At 34.0% G+C, this 21,405-nt stretch overlaps 1 protein-coding gene across 9 annotated transcripts in view; it reads right to left on the bottom strand.

Moving 5' to 3' along the window:
- Window positions 1-827: 827 nt before the first annotated feature.
- The window catches only part of LOC126753350 (protein piccolo), an 83,981-nt gene continuing 63,403 nt past the window's right edge, over window positions 828-21,405 (bottom strand). For 5 of the 9 annotated variants that reach the window (XM_050464728.1, XM_050464729.1, XM_050464730.1 and 2 more), the window contains exons 6-13: window positions 21,286-21,379; window positions 20,948-21,227; window positions 20,624-20,695; window positions 18,674-18,948; window positions 17,967-18,017; window positions 17,721-17,846; window positions 6,851-13,742; window positions 828-1,236 (exon numbers count right to left, since the gene is read on the bottom strand). In XM_050464728.1, coding sequence (XP_050320685.1) covers window positions 8,041-13,742; window positions 17,721-17,846; window positions 17,967-18,017; window positions 18,674-18,948; window positions 20,624-20,695; window positions 20,948-21,227; window positions 21,286-21,379 — 6,600 coding nt within the window. In that variant the 3' untranslated portion in view covers window positions 828-1,236; window positions 6,851-8,040. Of the gene's footprint in view, window positions 1,237-6,850; window positions 13,743-17,720; window positions 17,847-17,966; window positions 18,018-18,673; window positions 18,970-20,623; window positions 20,696-20,947; window positions 21,228-21,285; window positions 21,380-21,405 lie in introns of all 9 variants that reach the window. The other 4 variants (XM_050464725.1, XM_050464723.1, XM_050464722.1 and 1 more) reach the window with 4 other exon arrangements.

Here is a 21,405-nt window from a genome sequence, read left to right as displayed (position 1 = left end):
TTTACTAATACTAAGTCTTAAAATACAGTTAAAAGATACCAGAATATGTATACAAATTGTTGGATCCATAAATTTAGCAATTTTCTCAGAAACAATTCTAGAAAATTCGTTTTTTTCGGTCTCCTAAGTGTATTTAACCCTTAATTGAGTATAAACCCTTAACTTACTCCTTTTTTCCTTTCAATTGCTGCCATACAACTTTTGCCTTATTTTCTACAATTACCAGGCAATTCGACTCGCTTACCATATTTTTGAATAAAAACACTCACAATTTGTTGTTTTTTTTTTTTAATTTTCATATCCTTTATTTCATGAAATACATCGCATTAATAAAAATATTACAACACTAAAGAAATTATTTCGTTTTTTGTTGTTTTCAAAAAGTATAAATAAGTTGAATTGCTAATAAAATGTTTAGATATATTATATAGTATGTAGTATGTTGCATAACAAAAATGATATAGACACACCGTTATAGTGTTTGAGTAATATTTCTTATGAATTCGTGTTTACAAGATTTTTTATAATTTTAATTAATATAAAATTAACAAATTTCGTTACACATGCCACAATAAATTGATGAAATAATTCAAAATAAGCATAAAATGAAGGACTTAATTACAAAAAAAAAAAAAAAAATAACTAAGAATACACAAGTAAAAGTATAATTAATAAAAAATGAGTTAAGAACAAAAAAGTGTTAGCGCATTTTTTCGTTGAGTTCTTCTTCTTCCTTTGCAAGTCGATATTTTAAATTTTTTATAAAATTTCATGTTTCGTTTAAAAATTGTTTACATTTTTAGCTCTGCTTTGCGGCGTTCGATAAGTTTCGTTACCTTTTTCAACCTGCCTTTGTTTTTATATGCTTCTGTTTGTTGTTGTTGTTTAATAATTATCGTTCTCTTGTGCAAACAAAAAGTTTAACATTTCAAATATGTTTCACCCCCCCTCAGTTAGCGTACAATTCAAACATCTTTTTTTGCTTAAGTTTTTAAGTGATTAATAATTCGTTATTCATAAACTGCCGTTAGTCCCCCCAAAAACTGTTTAGGGCTTATAATTATACTTCATCGCCAAACTCCAAAGTGTTAATGTCGTCTTAGTAAGCACTAATGTACTAATGTTGGACAAAAAATATATATAAACGAAATTTTTATTTCTTTATATTCATTTAAAAAAATCTATAACCAATTTCTATAAGAATGAGAAATAATTATAGATCTGATTGTCCAGGCCCTGAAACGAAAATGATAAAAAAGAAAAAGTAAAAACAAATTAGTGATTTTTTCATAAAATATCAAAGAGTCTACAAAATATGTATTCAAACATAAAAAGCTTATTTAAAAAGGTTGGATAAAATGTCAAGCTGCGCGGACAAAGACAGAGTGTAGGGTACAATAACGGTACAGGCGTGGATGCAGCAGCACTACGTTGGCACACAATGACAGTTAGAGAAATATAGTCCACGCTGGCGTAGTTTGTGCGTGCGCTTATGAAAATCTGACAGTTGTTTGACAGCTGTTTGATATTTCATAGGCGCAGACACCTTTTCGGTTTTATTTGTTGTCATAGACAATATTTTTGTTTATTTAATTTTCTATTGAAACATACAGCGTGGTAGAAATGTTGTGGCACAGATTTAAATATTTTAAAATTATTTTTAATTATTATTATATTAATGTACATATGTATGTTTATTAAGGTGGATAAAACAACGAATATTTTTCTTCGCTTGTTACTCTAAAAACCAGGCACTTAGACAGCTCTACGAAAAGCTTTTCAAGTTTAAGAACATTATTGTTTCTACAAAATAGAATGAACTATTTTTTAAAGTAAATAGTTGGAGGTGAGTTATGAATTTATTTAACTGATAATAAGAAGAAAATTAAAGCCGTAAGTCGAAAGAGCTTCCCGTTACAATTAAGAGCTCATAATTGGAGAAATTTTCGAAGCGGCGCCAAGAACCTATTTTTCGGAGTACCAAAGCAAACAAAATATTTGGGTTTCCTGGACCCACCCTAATGTATTTATGACCAGGGTTACAAGAAAACATTTTTAAAGTTTCAATTATAAACTTGAGATTATTATTTTTTTTTAGTTTTTAAATCTGTTATTGGATTTTAATTTTAATAATTTTTATTGTTAATTTTGTTTTTTTAAGTTTTTGTCTTTAATTTTTCGGTTTTTAGAATTTGAAAATTATTTTTCGCTAATATTTTCAGTATAGCTTTCTAAAAATAATTTTAAGTTAAATTTTTATTCTATTATTATTTTTAAGCAATATTTGTAACCCTATACATGACAGTTTCTACAAATATATGTATATTTTTTAAAACTAAATTTTTAATAATGTTATATTAATTTTAATTAAATATTGTCAATTCTTTTTATATTTTCAATGACTTTTTATGTATATTTAATACTCTTTTCAATAGATATATTATATTTTTATTATAATTTAATTTTTATCTTATTTTTATTAAAGTTTATTTTAATATGCGTATATATTTTATTTATCTCTTTTTTGCTAAGTAATTTTTCAATCAGTTTTTCTTTAGATATTTTTTTCTTTCTTTTTTAGCTTTTTTAATATATTTTACATTTTATATATTATTTTCCTTGATTTCCTTAAAAAAAAATTTTATTTCAATTTCATTTTTATTTTGTTAAGAGCATTTACATCTTTATAATTTGAGAGGTTCTTCAGTAGCAACGGAATTAAATTAATTAAATAATTTTTCTTTTTTATAATTTAATTTTCTTGAATTCTATTTATGATTTCAAATTAATTATTTTTTGTTTGGAAACTGCATTTAATTAAATAAGTGCTTCAAGTGCTTCAAATTTTCAAAACTTTTTATTTTGATTTTCTTTTTTATTTTCTTTAATTTTATTTATGTTTTTAAAATTATTATTTTTTATATAATTTTTTTATATGTATATGTTTTTAAATTAAAACATAAATTGAAAACAATTGTATTTAATTAAAAAAAAATATTTTTCAAATTTTACTAATATATTTTTTTGATTTTTTATATTTTAAATTTATTTTTTTGTATATAATTTTTTTTTTTTTTTATTTTGAATATATTTAATTAATTTTTTAATTTATTTTTCAAATTTTTTAAATATATTTTTTAATTGATTTTTCTTTAATTTTATTTATGTTCTTATAAATGTTTAATTATTATTTTTTTTAATTATTATTATTTTTTTATTTTTTTTATTTTTAAATTATTTCGCTTTAATTTTATAATATTTTAATAGTACTTTTTAATTTTAAATTTTCTGCATTTTTTAAGTCATTTGTATAATTTAAAAAAAAACTTAAATACTTTTTTTAACTTTAAAATAATTTTATTTAATTTTTTTTTTGTTTTAACAGTTCTTTAAAAATTAAAAATTTTTGTATTTCAATATTGTTTTTTATTCTTTTTAATTTTACAATATGAACTTATTATGAGCTTTTTAATAATTTTTTAATTTTGATTTTTCAAATACTTTTAGTTTTAACAATTTTATAATTTTATTTATTTAAATATTTTTCTAACAGTACTATTGAGTTCACTGTATTAATGCTTTGCCAAGGGATTTTAAGGCACAGTGCGCAGTGTAAAGCCAAAGCGCATATAAAAATAAGCCAGACAAACAAAACAGCGACACGTAAATAAAGAGCTTTGTATGAGAGAAAACTTCACCTTTTTAATTTCATAAAATTATTATTTTTAAAATATTTGTTTTTGTTGTTTTTTTTTCATTATATATCTCGCACTTAATATAATACAAACATTATTGCCTTCATGTTCAAAAAAATACTCAAACAGTAAAGCCATTCACAGATAAAGAGAATAGAAAACCATTAGAGTTTATTATAAATAATTATATTAGAATTGTTATACTAAAATAGAATTAGAAGAAAATTAGGCGTTTATAAAAAAGTTAATCGGTTTTAGAAGGAAAACGTTGAAAAAATAATTAAAAAAGAAAACATTTAGAAAACGAACGAACGAGTATCGAATGCGGTTATATAAATCAAGTCAGAGTATAGTACAGTGTTTATTTTTCAATTATTTATATGAGGACTATAGAAAATTTCTAAAAAGAAAAATTTTTCATTCGTTTCGTCGGCAATTCAGTGAGATATTTTTTACAGTTCCTTTACGCATTTTCACGCACAGTAGCCAAAGGTGGAGCTCTTCTCTCCATACAACAACAAAAAAATCATTTTTATTTGGGTAGAATTTTTTTCAATAATTACAAGAAGCATTATAAAAGCCTTTTTGCATTAAGCAAAATATTTGCGATAAAATATGTAGACAATGACGTTTAAAAATAAAAATTAAAATATACAAAATTAGAGACTCTAAATGCCAATTTAATTGAATTTAAATCGTCACATTAAAGTGTTAATTACAGTACAGTTAGCCAAATAACAGTTCAATATTATACAAACCTTCAATTGAAAAATAAAATTCCAATTATTTTTATTTTTTATTTTTAACTTTAAATAATTTTTTTTTAATATTAATTTCAATTAGTAAAATATATTTGAAGATGTTGGAGAAGAGTTCAAGAATTAATTAAATTAAAAGCATTGGAATTAATAGTCAAAAATACAAAATGATTTGATGTGTTTCTAATAACGATATGAGACTGACGATTTTTTATGAAAGCTTTTCTTTTTTTTCAAGTTATAGTAAAGTGGAAATTCTAGTCATTTGACGTATCGCAAATATTTTAACTTTTTTTTAGGAAATTTGGTTTAGTTTAGCACACTAGGTTGAGCGCTGAAGCAGCTTAACGCGTAAGCTTGTTTTCGTAAGAGAGTCCACAGTAGGTAAAATGTTGAGAAAAAAGTTTATTAGCAGCTATAAAAAGTATAAATCGTCTGGGAGGAAAATAAAAATCAGAGACGGTAAAAAACACATTTGATTTTTTTTGATTTTCTAGAAACAAAATAGATTTTAAACATTTTGAGGCGAGGAAGTAATGAAGCAATAATAAAGTTTAGCTCCATAAAAATCCAGCGGTCATATTCAACATTAATAACTCTAATTTTTCATAATTATGCCTGAAAGTATGCATCGTTGATTACACGTACATATTGCACGCTAAAAGGTATGCAACAATTTTATTGAAATAAAAGTTTTTTGAAATTTTATTTTAAAGATTTTTTAGACAACTCCTTCATGCCTTTTCGCATAACCAAATTAATTTAGTAGATTGAGATTATAATTAAGAAACCAGTTTTACCCTTTCGCATAGGCGACTACTCCATCAACGATGGGCTCGAATAGCGATCAGCTGTTATATTTGCTTGTGTGCTTCATTTTGCATATTTTCAATTTATTTATTTTTTTATCAATGCACACAACCAATTTTACAGCCTAGACAACAACCGGCAGAGTTAAATACAGCGAAAATTTCAGTGTGGACAACAACCCGCCGAGTTTCAGATTTTGTATCGAAAAGTCGACCTAAATTAGCGCTATAGTCATGCAAAGGCCGGTTAATTGATCAATTAACTCCTGTGCGAAAAGTCTATAAGGAGTTATATTCACTTATGAAATTTTTTAGAGCAGTTAATTTCTAATAAAATTTTTGCAATTTAAAATGTAAAAAAGTTACAAAATTGTTCAAAATAATTCGCCTTAAAATAATCAAACCTTAACCGTTAATAGCTTTCCGAAAAATCGTAAAAGACCATTTTGCAGAGCTTTCAATTTTCTATGAATTGAGCTATTTTTTCAAGTAGTTGGAAGCAAGCTATGATTTTTTCCTGATAATAAAATTTCCCGTAAAGATTAAGAACACATGCCTGGTGAGGTGCCTTAGAGGTGCCTAAGAACCTACCTTCCTAAGAACCGAAAAACAAAATATTTGTTTTTTATACCCACTCTAATATACATACAAGTACTACATATAGTATACTACTATTTAACAATACTGTCCGAAAATGAAGGTGTTTGTCCGTCAATTATTTCGGAAATATGAGAGAATTTTTAATTAATGTAATCGGTGGCAAAAACTTTAAATGTGCTTTTCTCGAAATGCTGTTTTCAGAGTCTTTGAGGTAAAAGGCTGTTCCCTCGACGTGAAGTTTTCACACGATCTTAAAATATATTTTTCTGGTATTAATCGAGGAATTTGGACTTTTGGCCAACTTCGAATAGTTTCTAGTTACCTGGAGTGCAAATGTTTTCATAAAAAACAAAATTTTTACTAGTCCTTAGCTCATTGCATATACTGATTTATGTTCATAATAATTTTTTTTGTGATTTTAGGATTTATGATAATTTTAAGCAGAAAAATCTGCTTCATTGCCAGACACCATTTTTTGAAGGTCCTGCTGGATATTGGCTTTGGGATTAGGCGAATCTAATTTTTTTGAAAACGATTAAATTTACAGATTTTTTATTTATTTATTAAAAAAATGCCTCTTCTCAAAAATCTAAAAAAAAGTGGTTTTCTGACCAGCAAGTGGATATAACCACTTAATTTAGTGAATTATTAAATTGGCGGCATTGCTAATTGACTCAATTAAGAGCTGTAGATTTAATCACAAAATGCCTCTTTATAAAAAAAAAAATAAAAATGTTTAATAATAAAAAAAAAATTAAAAAAAACGTAGCATTCCCGACTTGTAAGTGGAGATAACCTTATAATTTAGTGTATCATCAAATTGCCGACATTGCTAATTGTCTAAATTACTCGCTGTGGATTTTCTCACGAAAACATTATTGGATGATTAGCACAGGGAAAAAAGCCAGCTTTGCGTAAACTATATATCTATGCAAAACAAAAATTGGAGAACAAAAAATAATGAAAATTTTTTTTTTCTTTTAGATACCTTAGGATTTTGAATGAGCTTGGCAAAATACTTTGTTCGTTGAAGAAGAAAATTTTTGGTTTAACGTTTTATGATAAATTTTGGTTTCGCAATTTACAAAAGACGGCCGAATTGCTGTTTACGCGCTTTTTCTTTGTGCGTACGCTTGTGTGTGTGTGTTTGGCTGTTTACGACTGACCTACAATTTTTACACTTGACTGAGGTGTTTTTTGATTGCATGACTTGATTGGTTGGACGATTTAACGATATTTTCTCGATTTAGCTCTGTACATATTTACATAGAAGTATGTGTGTAGTACGTGATTTTGCACGATATACACATGTGTGCATGTATGTGTGCTTGTATGAAGGCACTGAGGTAACGAACGAACGAATGAACGATTTTTCTTTGTTTTTTTTTGCTGGTCGACTGTATTATTGCTGGTGTTTTAGTTAATTTTTATATTTTTTGATTTTTTCTCGAAATGTTGCAGATTTTACAATTTTTATTTTTTATTTACTGTTAATTTTTCTTATTTTTTTATTTTGCTGATTCGTTTGTTTTTGGCAGAAATGTGTACTTTTTATGTTTGTATGATTTGTGTGACTGTGCGGTCTGGTTGGGTTATTTTGAGAGCATGAATGATTCGGCAAAATGCAAAATCTGGCTGGCTAAATGTAAAATTCTGCTTACAAAAGTGTTTTGCATTAAAAAAAAGATTAACGCGGCTATCACTTTATGTTTTTATGAAATATTTAAAATTACTTTTATTTACAATAAATTCAAAGTTGAGCACACTCTATGCGCCAACTTTGCTATGTTTAAACTTTTTCCATTAACTGAGTACAAAAAGGCAGTGTTTGGGTTGCTTGAACTGTGCGAGTTGGTGCTACCACCCAGCTAATAAAAAAACTAGTAAATTTATTAAATTGTTGGCTTGCATATGTGTGTCTCTTGCCTACAGCGCAGCTGTCGCAATGAGACATTTTTTTTTTAATTTTTGATTTTTTAGATTACTTTGGTGCCATGCACCAGAAGCGCATTCCGCCTTTCACAACAGATTTCATTTCAAATTTTTAATTTGCATCACCGTTATTTGTATTTTCCTACAACTATACTTTAAACAGCTATTTTACTTAAGCATTTACGATTTCCCCCAGTTTTGACGACGCTCGCCCGTTGTGTATGTGCCGCCACCCTAATGAGCTCGCTAAACTTTGCGCCAACGACTCACCGAGCCCTCGCGCGATTGCGAGAGACAGTCGGGACTTTTGCTATTTCGTGCGAAAATCTCCGGCGACTCGGTTACACGCGCCAAATCGCGATTTATCGTTTTCGAGCTGAGTACACGTGGACAACGCACGGACCAAGGACTACGCCGCTGCGCATCTTGCATAGCGCGATACGCTTTTGGGGGCATGCCGTCCACGACGCTGCCGTTCGCGTGCGTCCATGTATCATAGTAGTCGGCATAGCTTTTGTCGTTTTTGATGTCGTTTGGTGTGAGCGCCGGTGTCGTCTCGACCGATGTATTTTCCAATGAGTCCAGCTCCTCTTCAAGCACACGTTTGGCAGCTGCCTGCAGCTTTTCCATGGGCATTTGACGCAAATGGCTGCTATCGCGTTTCAATAGCAGACTCTGCACCAATTCATTGACTAGTTTATCGCTGACGCTAGTGTTACTGGACGGTTGTCCCATAATCGGTGAGGCTGGACTGTTGGGTGTCGAGGGATTATCCGCATCGATGCTGGTGTTTTTACGTAGTGGCAGTGAGAGTCGTTCGCGTCGTTGTGTCATGGTTTCGGCATCGGCAAGCGCTTTCGGATTCTGCCGACGTGTGATGGATACATTGTGTACGATCTTGCGGCGGCTTGGTTTGAAGTGATATTCGTCGGCGAGCTCTTTGCTTAGTTTTTCGTCTTCGAGCGGATCGTTGTCGTCTTGCAGCAGCTTAAAGAGTCTGGAATGTGTGGCGGCGCGTTGATAGCTGCTCATTTTACGCAGCTCGGGGAAGCTTTCGGATTCGGTGTCAGTTTCGGAAAGTGGTTTATTCATATCCGTTACACCGGAGTCATCTTCCTCAATTTCCGACTCGGAACGTTGTGAACTGTTACGCGACAGCGTTCCTCTGGGTGTGCAGCTCTCTACCGAGAGTGAGTGTGTTTTGCTATCGTCAGTTTTCTTTGCTGTGGTTGGCGTTTCCACCGCACCAGTTTCGAAAGCAGAGATTCGATCGCGTACTGAAATCTTAACCTCTTCCTTCTTAAGACCCAAATCAGGTAAACCGTTAGGTAAAAGCTTTCTCTCTACAATGGGCTCCACATAAACCTCGGGTAAGGTCTGCTCGAAGTTTGTTGGTGTTTTATTGCGTTCCGTAAACACTTCCGTGGTGTACGGTTCGGTATCAACATCTGTGTTCAGTGTATTTCTTGTTATTTCCACACCTACACTTTTACATCTAGTCTGATTTATGGTTTGTTGTAGGCTATTTTCAGTACAGAAGCTGTCGAGCCCGACACTCTTGCCTCTTGCTGTGGATTGTTCAAGGGTTTCTTTGTAATAGTTGTTTACTGCATTTTCGATGCTTTCTTTTTCATTTACATTCGCGTTTTCTGTCCCGACTAGCGAGTTTCTATTTGAAGATCGGCCTTTTCTTGGTTTTTTCTCGGCGTTCACTTCCTTCTGCTCATCAATAGACGTAGTGAAGAAGGCCATAGCTTTACGGTAATTATTGCGTTTGACATTTGCCTCATCTGTCTCTTCAACGCGTTCAGTTTTAGTGCGCTCCTCCGCCACCGGTTCGGTATTTTCATTATTATCGTTATTATGTATCCATTGTTCGAGATCTTGGTATGGCTTGCTAAGCTCATTGGTCTCTACCGGTGGCGCCCAAACATTTGCCACAACAGGTTCGTGTAGAGATGCTACATCCCAAATGTCACTTGAGCTTTTATTGATATCTTCAAAGTTTTCTGCTTTATCTACTGCGTCTTCTTCCACTGGGATCTCATTAAATTGTGCTGCTAGAGCCTTCTCTTCCTCCACAGCTGGGTCAATGTATTCGGGTTCTTCACCTTTCGCGGCTTCTAATGCTGCCCATAGACCCACGTTTACAGTTGGCTCGTCGGGCAAGTTAGCAGGGAATGGTTTAGTTAACACTTTAGAATAAGGTGTTTCATCGACAGAATTATGGCGCTCACGGTTGGCCCAGAAAGATGCAGATTTATAGAAATTAACATCGTCCGTGTCTTGATCTTTAGCTTCGATTTCAGCCCAGAAATCGATCTCTTCATCGGTATCAACTTCACGTGGTTCTTCGGGGTAAAGTGTGGGATCATAGATATGTTGAGGGGTCTGCGTTGTTTCGGTATTGTTTTCAATGTTTGCCCAGTAATTGCTTTCTTCTACAACGGCTTGTGTTGAAGGAGCCACTGCATTGTTGGTTGTTGAATATGGTTCAGTTGTGGCAATTTGTTCTTTGTTATTTTTTATGTTGGCCCAGAAGTCGACTTCCTCAGCAACCGTTTGGGCTGAAGGAGTTTCTACGTTGTTGATTGCTGATACTTTTTTTGTTGTAGTTCTGTCATTCTTATTATTTTCAATTTCAGCCCAAAAGTCTACTTCCTCAACAATCTCTTGGGCTGGGGAAGACTTCACATTATTATGGGTTGATAACTCATTCGTTGTAGTTGTAATATTCTTATTTTTTTCTATATCGGCCCAGAAGTCAACTTCCTCAGCAACGGCTTGGACTGAAGTCGCCTCTGCGTTGTTGGGGGTTGATAACTCATTCGTTGTAGTTGTAATATTCTTATTTTTTTCAATATCGGCCCAGAAGTCGACTTCCTCAACAACGGCTTGGACTGAAGGAGCCTCTACATTGTTGAGTGTTGATAACTCATTCGTTGTAGCTGTAATATTCTTGTTCTTTTCAATGTCAGCCCAAAAGTCGATCTCTTCAACAACCGTTTGTGCTGATGGAACTTCTACTTTGTCGTAAGTTGAGTATTGTTTTGTTGTGCCAATTGCGGCTTTAGCTTTTTCCACAGAAGCCCAGAAGTCTTCCTCATCTTCTTTCTCCTCCACTGGTGCTTTTGGTTGAGACAGTTTTCTGCTAACATTCCCTTTTTCATACTGAACCTCTTCTTCATCTGCTTCTGAATCATCGTCCTCACTCTCGATTGACTCTTCTTCTACCTGTGGTGATGGAGGCGGTGTATACAAATCTGCTTGTAGCGCTGTTGGTAGAACCTTAGTGGATGACTTCATAGTGTTTGATCTATGCATAACTTCACTTATTTCTTTACGTTCGTATGCATTTTCGGTCTTGAGTTTGGTTTTCTTTTCAGTTGTCTTAGTTTCCTTGGATTTTTCGATCTCTGCCCAAAAGTCAACTTCTTCCGACTCGACTACAGTTTCTACCTTGTTTTTAATATCTACCGTGTCTCCAAATGTGACCTTACGGCCAGCATGGACCTGAGCAGGGGCTTCATCCTTCTTGATATCTGTGTTTACCGACTTTTTTTCTACAACAACATCTTCTGCTTGCATTTCCTCGTGTGTTTTTCGCGTTGCCGCCGCAAATGTGGACCAGAAATCGTCTTTAGCATCGGCTAATTTTAATTTCGGCACCGGCTTCGGTAAATCCTCGTTTCTATCAGCCCAAATATCATCCACCTCTGGGTCGGGCTCTGTTGTAGTTGAGACGACAACTTCCTCCTTTACTTCTTCCTTTTTGGGTTCCTCCTTTTCCTTTAACTTGCCCCAATAGTTCGCTGATGTCTCCATCATTTTCTGCGCTTGCAGCTTAGTTGCACGTAGTGTAGCAAAGAAGTCCAAATCGTCGGACGGAATTACTGGCGTAACTGATTCTTTCGCCACAGGCTCTTCTTTCATCACTGGCCCTTCTTTTATTTGTTTCGTACTTATATCTGGTTCCTTTATTTCTTCTTTTACTTTTTCCTGTATGGTCTCTTTGTGCGTCACACTTTTCAACATCGCTATATTATTGGTCACATCATCCCTGATAGTTTGACCCATAAATTTGTTGCGCGCATTTATTGAGAATGACACCGAAACGTTTTCGTTACTCGATGCTGCGCTTGGCGGCTCTGGTGTTGGTAGCTCTTCAATTGGATATGCTGCTGAGACGCGTCGTCCGTCGGGCTTGCGTTCCATTGAACTCGAACGTGAAGACCCACTCAAGCTTATCGTTACACTTACTTCACAATCATCATCGTACTCATAAGCTCCTCCTGCTTCATTGTCGGAGTCATTTTGAGGTTCCGCAATGACAAATGCAGTGCTGCGCTTACCTTCCGAAGACGTGCTATGGCGTCTTTCTTCAATTTGTGATTTGCCGACCTCCACAGTGGCTACATTCTCATCGTTGAATGAGAACTTTAATGGTAAACGTACGGTAACCGAGGTGGAGTCCTCCTCTGCGTCGTCATTGTTGTCATTCTCCTCAATTTGCTGCTCGACAGCGTCGTCACGCTCAACTGTTGTAGCATCACTGGCATTAGAACCATCACGTTGTATGATTGTATTCGGCTTATCGCTGCTATGTTCAATTTCACTCTCCTCTTCGTAGATGACACTCAGGTTATCGTAGTCCATATCATCGTTTTCCTCAATATATTCATCCAACTCAAGCTCCTCAGCGACATCTTCTTCATTGTCATCCTCATCGAAGATATCGCTCTCGCCGTCAGCCGTTGTCACATCGTCTTCATCATCGACTTCGTTTATGTTTATATTACCATTCTTGTAGATTTGTATATTTGTGACAGATTTTATTGCCTGCAAGCCATTCGTTTCGACACATTTGGGCGTCACATCCGAATCCTCATCACTGCTGCTTTCGGAGTCCGAACTCACTTCGGTCTCCGAAGCTAAAGTTACAATACCTACCGGTACTGGCGATGCGTTATCCGTCGGTGATTTTTCGCCGAAATCCTTATCACGCTCGCCGGCATAGTTCTTCTCGACATCTTTGCTCATATTCAGATTATGTTCGACAACTTTGGACATATTCGCCAAACGTTGTGACAACATATCAATAACGGAACCCTCACGTTGTTCGCGCCTCAACTCTGGCGGCCTCATCTCATTGTCACTCGTAGCGACCTCTTCGATCACGACAGCATCATTGCGCTTTGGCGGTTCACTTTTTTCGATTTTTATGTGATGTTGCAATATAACCTGTGAGGGCATATCATCCGTGCTGGGCGTAACAATGATGTCGGGCAATACACTGCTAGCGCGACTCGACGTCGTGCTCTGACTGTAGCTAGGCGCTACCGGGTAAGGGTATGGGTATGGCGGCACATAAGCGGGATATGCGGCGCTTGCATTAATTTCGTGATAAGCATTTTGCGAATCAAATTCATTTGGGGTTTGAGCACGGGGCGTTTGCATATAAGCATAAGGGTTGTGTGCTGGTGGCGGCGGTGGGGGATAGTAAGGATAATAGTAAGGATAGTGTGTGGCATATGGAGTATGCGACGCGGCATCGCCGCTTTGTTCATTAGTCTGTACCTGTGTTGAGGGTGGTGGTGGTGGTGGAGGCATGCTATATGGGTACGGCCATGCCGGATATGCCTCACCGTTAGTCGGTGGCATTGGCGGCGGATACCAGGGATATGGATATGCATAGCCATAGGCGGGGTAAGGATGTTTGGGTATGGGATAGTTGCAAGAATCGGAGCTGAGCGATGATATAGAGGATGAGGATGATGTGGTGGATGGTGCATGTGTTGTGCTATGGGTATTTGTGGTTTCGGATGTGCCTTCATTATATTCATTCACATATTCAGTACAATTTTTATTAGAAATATTTTTGCTTTCATTTTCTTTGGCTTTCAAAGGGGTTTCGTTCAATTCAACACGATCTGTAGCTGCCAACTCGGCTAAAATATTTTTGATTATTTTTTTTTTTTTTTTTTTGAATTTTTGGGGAGAAAATTTAAGTCAAGTGAATGGAAAGGAATAGAAAGAAGAAATAGAAAAGAGTATAATTAACATAATGAATGCTAAATAAATGTGTAAAAATGTAACGATTTTGAATTTCTTTTTTTTTTTTGATTTTTAATACTAAAAATAATTAACCAATATATGTAACATACAAACAAATGAATGCAGTTAACGTGTGCGTTGAATGTGCGAGTGATTGTATGATGGGAAAATGTAATGATTACTGGGTTATTCATTTTCTAACTCATACACGAAAAAAATCTAAAAATAAACCATTTAGGGGTATAACAAATGTTTGGGATACACTGTTTTTTATAAAAATTTTTAGGGGTTTCTTCACTATTGCTAATTTGTAATAATATTTTTTCTAAGTTTTCAGTTTTAATCATGCCATTAATTACTGCAATTTTAATGTTCTTTTATACAAATTAGTTTGGAAATATTATTTATGTATAAAGTTTGGTTATGTATTTAATATTATTAATAAAAATTAATAAAAAATGTAATATATATATATTTTTTTTAATTTTACAACCCAAATGGATTAGTTTTAGATTTTTTTGCGGTGTAAATAAATATAAAAGACTGTAATGCATAAATATAAATTACAAAAGAATTAATTAAATGACAAACGTTCGAAAGATAAGCGCTTCATTTCTTAGTAATAACTTTAAGGCACAACAACGGTGTCAAATCTAGTAACATTAATATATTATATATATATTTATATATGTATATTGATTTAAATAATAATTTATTGCAAAAAAAAGGTGAAATTTCTCTTCAACTCATAAGAAGTTACTAAACAATAATATATAATAATAATAAAAATAATAGAAATAAATAAATAATAGTTTATAGTCTAATGCAAAACAGTTAGTGTGTCTTTCTTGAATTATATTTTTTGTTTAATTCGTATGTATGTATAGTATTTTTATTGTTTATTTGTAAATGTTTGCTTTGTAAGTTTTTAATGTTCATATGTATATGTTTGATTGGTTGAGTGAAACGGCATCAGCAGATGAGGTCCTCAGGGAGAGAGGAAAAAAATTAATTTTCATTTGGAGCCATTTTTCTAATTATATGAGATGTCATGACTAAAAGTTTCAGGGAAAGTTAACCTAACGAGTTATAGACACTCTGCCTGTCGCTACCTCTACACTACGCACAGAAATCCTTCAATGCTTCATAAAAATTAGTGTTCATAATCCCAAAATTTCGGTATTGTTTATAGTACACTATTACAATTCTCATGTTTCTGATAGAAGTCTTTTTTGACAGAAATTACTCTATATCTATTTTGATAACATGAACTGAAATTAACTTAAATATCGAGCTATCTTCCTAACTAAACGAGATCTTGGGTTAAAAGCTTTATGAAGAACATAAAAAATAAAATTTACGAAAAAACAATATTTTTCAAATTAACAGTTGTCTAGCTTGAAAAAATGTAATTTAGACATTTTGATTTTCGATATATTTTGGGATGTGAAATGTGCACAAAACTAACAACTATGGGGTTTTTCAATAAGGACGCTACAAAAGTAGTCCGATAAGGACAGCAAACGACGCCATATTTTTTTCAAGTCATTTAACATTTCTCCTCAGTAAAATTTGCCGTTTCATCATGAAAAGATATACGATCCCACAACGAGTCGAAATTATTAAAATTTACTACCGAAATTCGGAGTCAGTGGCCTTAACTTTAAGAGCGCTACGCCCAATTTATAGTCGTCATAATCGCCCTGTCAGATTAACAATTAAGCTTCTAGTGAAAAAATTTGAATCCGCAAACACAATAGAAAATTTTCCCATGTCAGTGAGACAAAGAAGTGCCGGTAGTGTCGAGAATATTGCTGCCGCTTGGAAGACCCAAATCAGTCTCTCACACGTCTTTCTCAAGCGTTGGGCATCTCCGTGGCGTCGTTTTGCGAAAAGATTTTGGCCTACATCCTTACAAGATCAAATTAACGCAAGAACTGAAGTCGCTTGACCACCAGAATCGTCGAAGGTTCGTGAATTAGGCTGCGCAACAACTTGAAAACTATCCGGATTTTCACGAAAAAAATCATCTTCAACGATGAGGCTCATTTCTGGCTGAATGTCTTCGTCATTAAACAAAATATTTGTTAATGGTCAGGCATCAATCCACACGTAGTCCATGAGTCACTATTGCATCTCGAAAAAATTACGGTTTGGTGCGGTTTATAGGCTGGCGGCGTTATTGGGCCGTACTTCTTCCGTGATGATCAAGACCTCCCGCTTCCGCGCAATGATAACCGAATATTTTTGGATCGAATTGGATGATATGGACGTGCGATCTGGCGCCGTTATACTAATTCCGGTGGGGCTACGTCAAGCCTATGGTCTATGCCAACAAGCCTGCGACGATTGATGAGCTTAATACGAATATCGAACCTGAATTTGCAGCAGTATCGGCAAGCTTGCCGTGGTGGCCTTGCAAAAGAAATCGTGTTCCATACATAATTACATCGAATGTACTTTTATAGGAATAAAGAATTTCTTTGATATTCCAAACCTTAAAAGCTTTTGTAGCGCTCTTATTGAAAACCCTCTTAAAAACAAAAATTGTGGTATCTTAATATAAATGTAACATGTTTTAAGGGAATTTCTGAGTGATGTGGTCAACAGTTCAGCTATCATCAATATAAGAATTCGTGGTAAATAAGACGTCATCAGCACCTTTTGGCGCTACAGCTCCTTGTGAGCTTTGGTCTCCCGCGCATGTGGACATCTAGTTCATTTGCTTTATAACTTTGTTTGCAAAGCTTCTTCATGTCTTCCTCGATTACGTCGATCCAACTTGATCGTGGTCTTTCCCTTACTTTAGTTCTGAATGCTCTGGCCTCTACAATTTTCTTATTGTGTCCATTCTCGTTACCTGATCGATTCATCTTTGTCGCCGCGCTTTGATAAAGTTTAGAATATTTTCACCTTTTATAGCATAAGCTGGTCTAGCTCATGGCTCCAACTTATACGCCACTCGTCACTATCTTTTAATGCTCCAAAGATTTTTCTTAAGATTTCACTTTCAAAGATTTTCAGTTCGATTTTGGCCCTTTCAAGTAGCGCCAATGATTCTGCTCCCTGGGACATAACTGGTTGGAAAAATGGTTTTGTATAGCGCCAGTTTACATTGCCTATTGTCTCACAAAGTTCTAAGGCAATTTTTGTATAATCTAGTTTCGAGATGTAGAAAGATTAATCTAAGATATGAAGGGACGAAATGACAAAAAACAATTTAAGGATTTTGACGATCTTCGTTCAAAAATTCGAAGTAAAAACCTCAGTACAGGATCCGAAATTCTTCTTCGCAGAATTCTTAGTATACGTAAATATCAGACTATATACTGTTAACAAGATTTTAAAGAATTAATTCAGACAGTTTGTTATTTGAATACGAATCCACTGTGGTTATTTTGGGTTTTGGTTATTTTGAAGTTGTCTTCTCAGATTTTGATTCTAAACCCCTAAATCCTGTTTAGGTACGTACGGTTCAAGCCAAAACCCAAAAAGCGTAGACTTCTTTGAGATTTCGGCTCTTCAAGTTTTGGTAAGGTCCGTACAGAAGTCACTTTCACTTTCTTTGAGAGTTCGGTTTTTAGAGTTTTGGTTAGATCTAGGCTCTTGTTATCTTAAAAGATAAGAAAATTCTCACAGTTTATAATTTATAGCATATACCTAAGGTTTTGAGCCTTTTCCCCATTTTATTCCCACAATTCTGTCCAAACCTCAACCGCTGATCTCACCGTCTTGTAGTTAGCATAAGTTATTTACGTTCGACACAGAGATTTAATGAATCAATTAGTTAATTAAATCAGTTATTTTTTTTATCAGAATTACAAATGTAATATCCATAAATTATTGATCAATGAGGGTGTAAAAGCACTTACCAGCATTTTCTGGTGTTGTCATCGCTTGCAAAATTTTAAACGATCGACTTGGTATTGCGCTACCGGTGTATTTTTTCGGTTCGGGTACTTGCTGTTCACTAGGGTGGATATATGGTTGTGGCATGTCTAAAATTATATAATTATTAAGTTTTCAAATGCACAGAATCAGAAAAGTTATATACAAAAACACATTTCTTCAACAAACTACAACAACACTACAGTCCAATAAGCTTGCAAAAAGCTCACCATTGTTATTGTTGTAAATGGTGTGCTGCTGTGAGCTTTTAAAAGCATTACCTAAAAGAAAAGAAATTGAAGACGCATATAAATATATATTTTCAAAATGAGGGGGAGAGCGGTAAAATTTTGTTGGAAATATGTGTGTGTGTAAAAATGTGTGCAGTGGTGTAAATGTGTTTTGGGTAGTTGTGGTGTGCGTGTTAAGAATATTAATGTGCTTTTTATTAAAAAAAAGCTACAAATTTCCATTCACCAAAAACCATTAATAGTTTTATGAAGCTTAAATCAAAGGAAGCTTAATTAAGGAGGTAACAAGTGTATTCAAATTTAATTTTTTTTCTCATTTTCGTATTTCAGTAGTAAAAGAGTAGCTAACTCAGAAAACCGCAAGCTTTTTGAATAACAGCGCCTTAAAAAGCTTTGCAGCAATCAAATGAGTTTTAGATATAAAAAAGCCAATTATACTTGTTTCACCTTCCTGTTAAGACTCCCCACTTAGTTATTAAATTATTATACTATTTACAAAGTTATTGTGGTGATGGTGCCCCCAAACTTATACAACTTTTCTTAGTTGAGCTTTCATATAGCTCAGTTCACAAAAGCTTTCACCTTTAACTTCCACTTTTTCTTGTTTACATTTACTTCTCAACACCATCTTTACCGGTATCTGTGTGCCCTGTCGTTTTTTAAGCTTTTGCAGGGTTGTAACCCACCTTGATTCCATGCCTGTGGCGCTTGTGACTGTTGCTGTTGCTGCTGCTGCTGTGGTTCGGCGGCGATTTGCATGCGTCTCATTTGCTCTACATTCGGTTGTTGACGCGCCTGTTGGGCGCTCATTTGTCTCGCGTATTGTGGTCGTTGTAATTGTGGCTCTACGTCGACATGGCTTTCTGCTTTCCTATCATCGCCGCTACCGTCGTCAATAGTGTCAGTGATTTTTTGCAAAATTCTAAAGGATTTCGATTGTATGGGTGACGAGCGTGGATCGCTAGAAGAAGTGGGCGAGTTGCTGGTTAGATGTTTTAGTGATGATGTCAATTAGTAGCGCATATTCTCTTGGTTAGTAGTAAAAGAATACAGACTTGTCGAACACAAGCGGTGCTGCGATTAGGTGACAAAGAATCGTGTGGTGTGTGTCTAAGTTAACAGTGCTATCAATAATTATAAGTGCTCTGTGAAAGTTTCGACAAGTTTCCTAAACTCTTAATATTGGTTGGTACTATTCTTATTACACGTTTAGGAATATTGTTCTTTATAAAAACAAAATATGAAGCTTTATACTCAAAAGCTTAGTACTTAACTGAGCTTTCAAAAAGCTTTCGAAGAGTTTATTTATAATTTAGTAATTTTTTGATATTTTGTTTTCTACAAACAAAACTTAAAAGCTAATACTCAAAAGCTTATGTGTTTAATTGAGCTTTAGAAAAGCTTTCGAAGAGTTTACTTGTAATTTAAATGATTTCTGATATTTGACGTGTTCTATAAACAAAACCTAATACTCAAAAGCTGTTGTGCTTAACTGATCTTTAAAAAAGCTTTCGAAGCGTTTACTTATAATTTAATTATTTTTTGACATTTTGGTTTCTACAAACACAACTAAAACCCTAATAGTCAAAAACTGATAAGCTTAATTGAGCTTTCAAAAAGCTTTCAATGACTTTACTTAGAATTTAAGTGATTTATGATATTTTGTTTTCTAAAAACAAACCTAATATTCATACTCATAAGCTGATGTGCTTAACTGAGCTTTAAAAAAGCTTTCGAAATGTTTTGTGTGTTCTAAAAACAAAACATAAAACCTAAAACTCAAAAGCTGATGGCTTAAATAAGCTTTGAAAAAGCTTTCAAAGAGTTTATTTATAATATGATTTCTCACATTTTGTGTGATTTGCTTAAATGAGCTGACAAAAGCTTTCAAAGAGTTTACTTATAATATATGTAAGTGATTTCTGATATTTTGATTAGCTTTAGCAGCTTAAGAATTTACTGAAAAGTATTGAAAGCTTTAAAGGCCTCAAACTTTTTAAGGACACAAAGTATCATGCTGACAATTTTTTAAAGGCCAACGAAAATTTTCGAAAGCTTTGTAGGCTTTCTGGCTTTCTTGAACTTTTAAAAAAGCTTTCTAGGCCTATTGACTTTCTTGAACAATTGAAAATCTTGTTGTAATCTTTTTTTTTCATGAAAATAATTTAATTAGAATCGCTTGTATACCGAATTAGTAAAGAGTTTTAAAATATTAGACTTAAAACAGTAATGAAATTTACAAGTTCTCAGGGCTGGGAGGAAATGTAATTGTTGGCTGAAATGAATTTCTGAAGAGTGGTATTGGTATTATAATCCTGCAATTCAAAGACATTTATTGTCAAAAATTTATGAAAAATTCAAATATTAATTGTAAGAACCCATTTTAGAATCAAACGTTGAAAAAAACTATGCTGCTGAAATTATTCAAAATTCAGTGATTTAAAATATGGTTTTAGGTTATTTATTTTTAGACTCATGAGCTCACGTTAAATATGATTTTGTGAAATTAAAACTTTTCAACTGTCAAATCAAGTGTTTGTTGACATTTTGTCATGCTAAACACACAAACTGTAACAAGACTGACACGTGACATATGACACAAGATACATACAATTGTTTTACATCTCACACGCTACCTGAGACGATTCATTCTGTACCGTATTTCCGCCTCAAGTGGACAATCGTAAACTACCAGATTGTAGTTTTCACTTGATCACCATTAGCAGAGGCAACAAAAAAATACCAAAACAAAGAATAAAAATGTTAATAAAAAGCGTAAAGTTAGTGAAAGCTTTCTAAAATATGTTTGGTTTACTAAAAAAAAAAACTCGAATGAAAGAATATATGGAAATGCGTGCCATCGAAACAATGAGTAAACTGAGCCGATCGAATCGTCAAATAACGAACTTTAAAATGCGAGCTTTTTCACAAAGCTTTCACACAACAGCTTACACACTTACTTTTGCAAAACGATTGGTGATGGTGAAATGGGGCCACGTGTGCCCTCACCCTCCATAGCGATGGGTATGACGCGCGAGCGATTAGCGCCACCACCAGCGCCGTTGTTGTTATTCGTATATTGCTGTTGTTGTTGTACAATGCGTGGAGCATTCAGTTGCTGTGTTGGCGACATCACACGCTGAGCTGATGGCTGTTGATTGGCGCCAGCTGAGGATGGGAAATTGTTGTAACCTTGATCAACGAATTGATTGGGCGAACGCACCACATAGCTGCTCGGTGCTGTGCGAGAGATTGCGAGTGCATAAAGCGATATTACATGTTATCAGAGGTTACTTACCAGTAGTGATGCCACCATAGCTGACATTGAAGTTCGGTTGCTGTGATGTAGTATTCGTCGGTGTCTGCTCCAACTGGATGGGTATGATGCGTTCCTGTGATAAAGAATAAATGTTTATTG

Source organism: Bactrocera neohumeralis, chromosome 3 (assembly GCF_024586455.1).
Source record: "Bactrocera neohumeralis isolate Rockhampton chromosome 3, APGP_CSIRO_Bneo_wtdbg2-racon-allhic-juicebox.fasta_v2, whole genome shotgun sequence".
Taxonomy (NCBI): domain Eukaryota; kingdom Metazoa; phylum Arthropoda; class Insecta; order Diptera; family Tephritidae; genus Bactrocera; species Bactrocera neohumeralis.
Note: the sequence above shows the minus strand (reverse complement) of the source record. Positions and strands in the feature narration are given on the sequence as shown.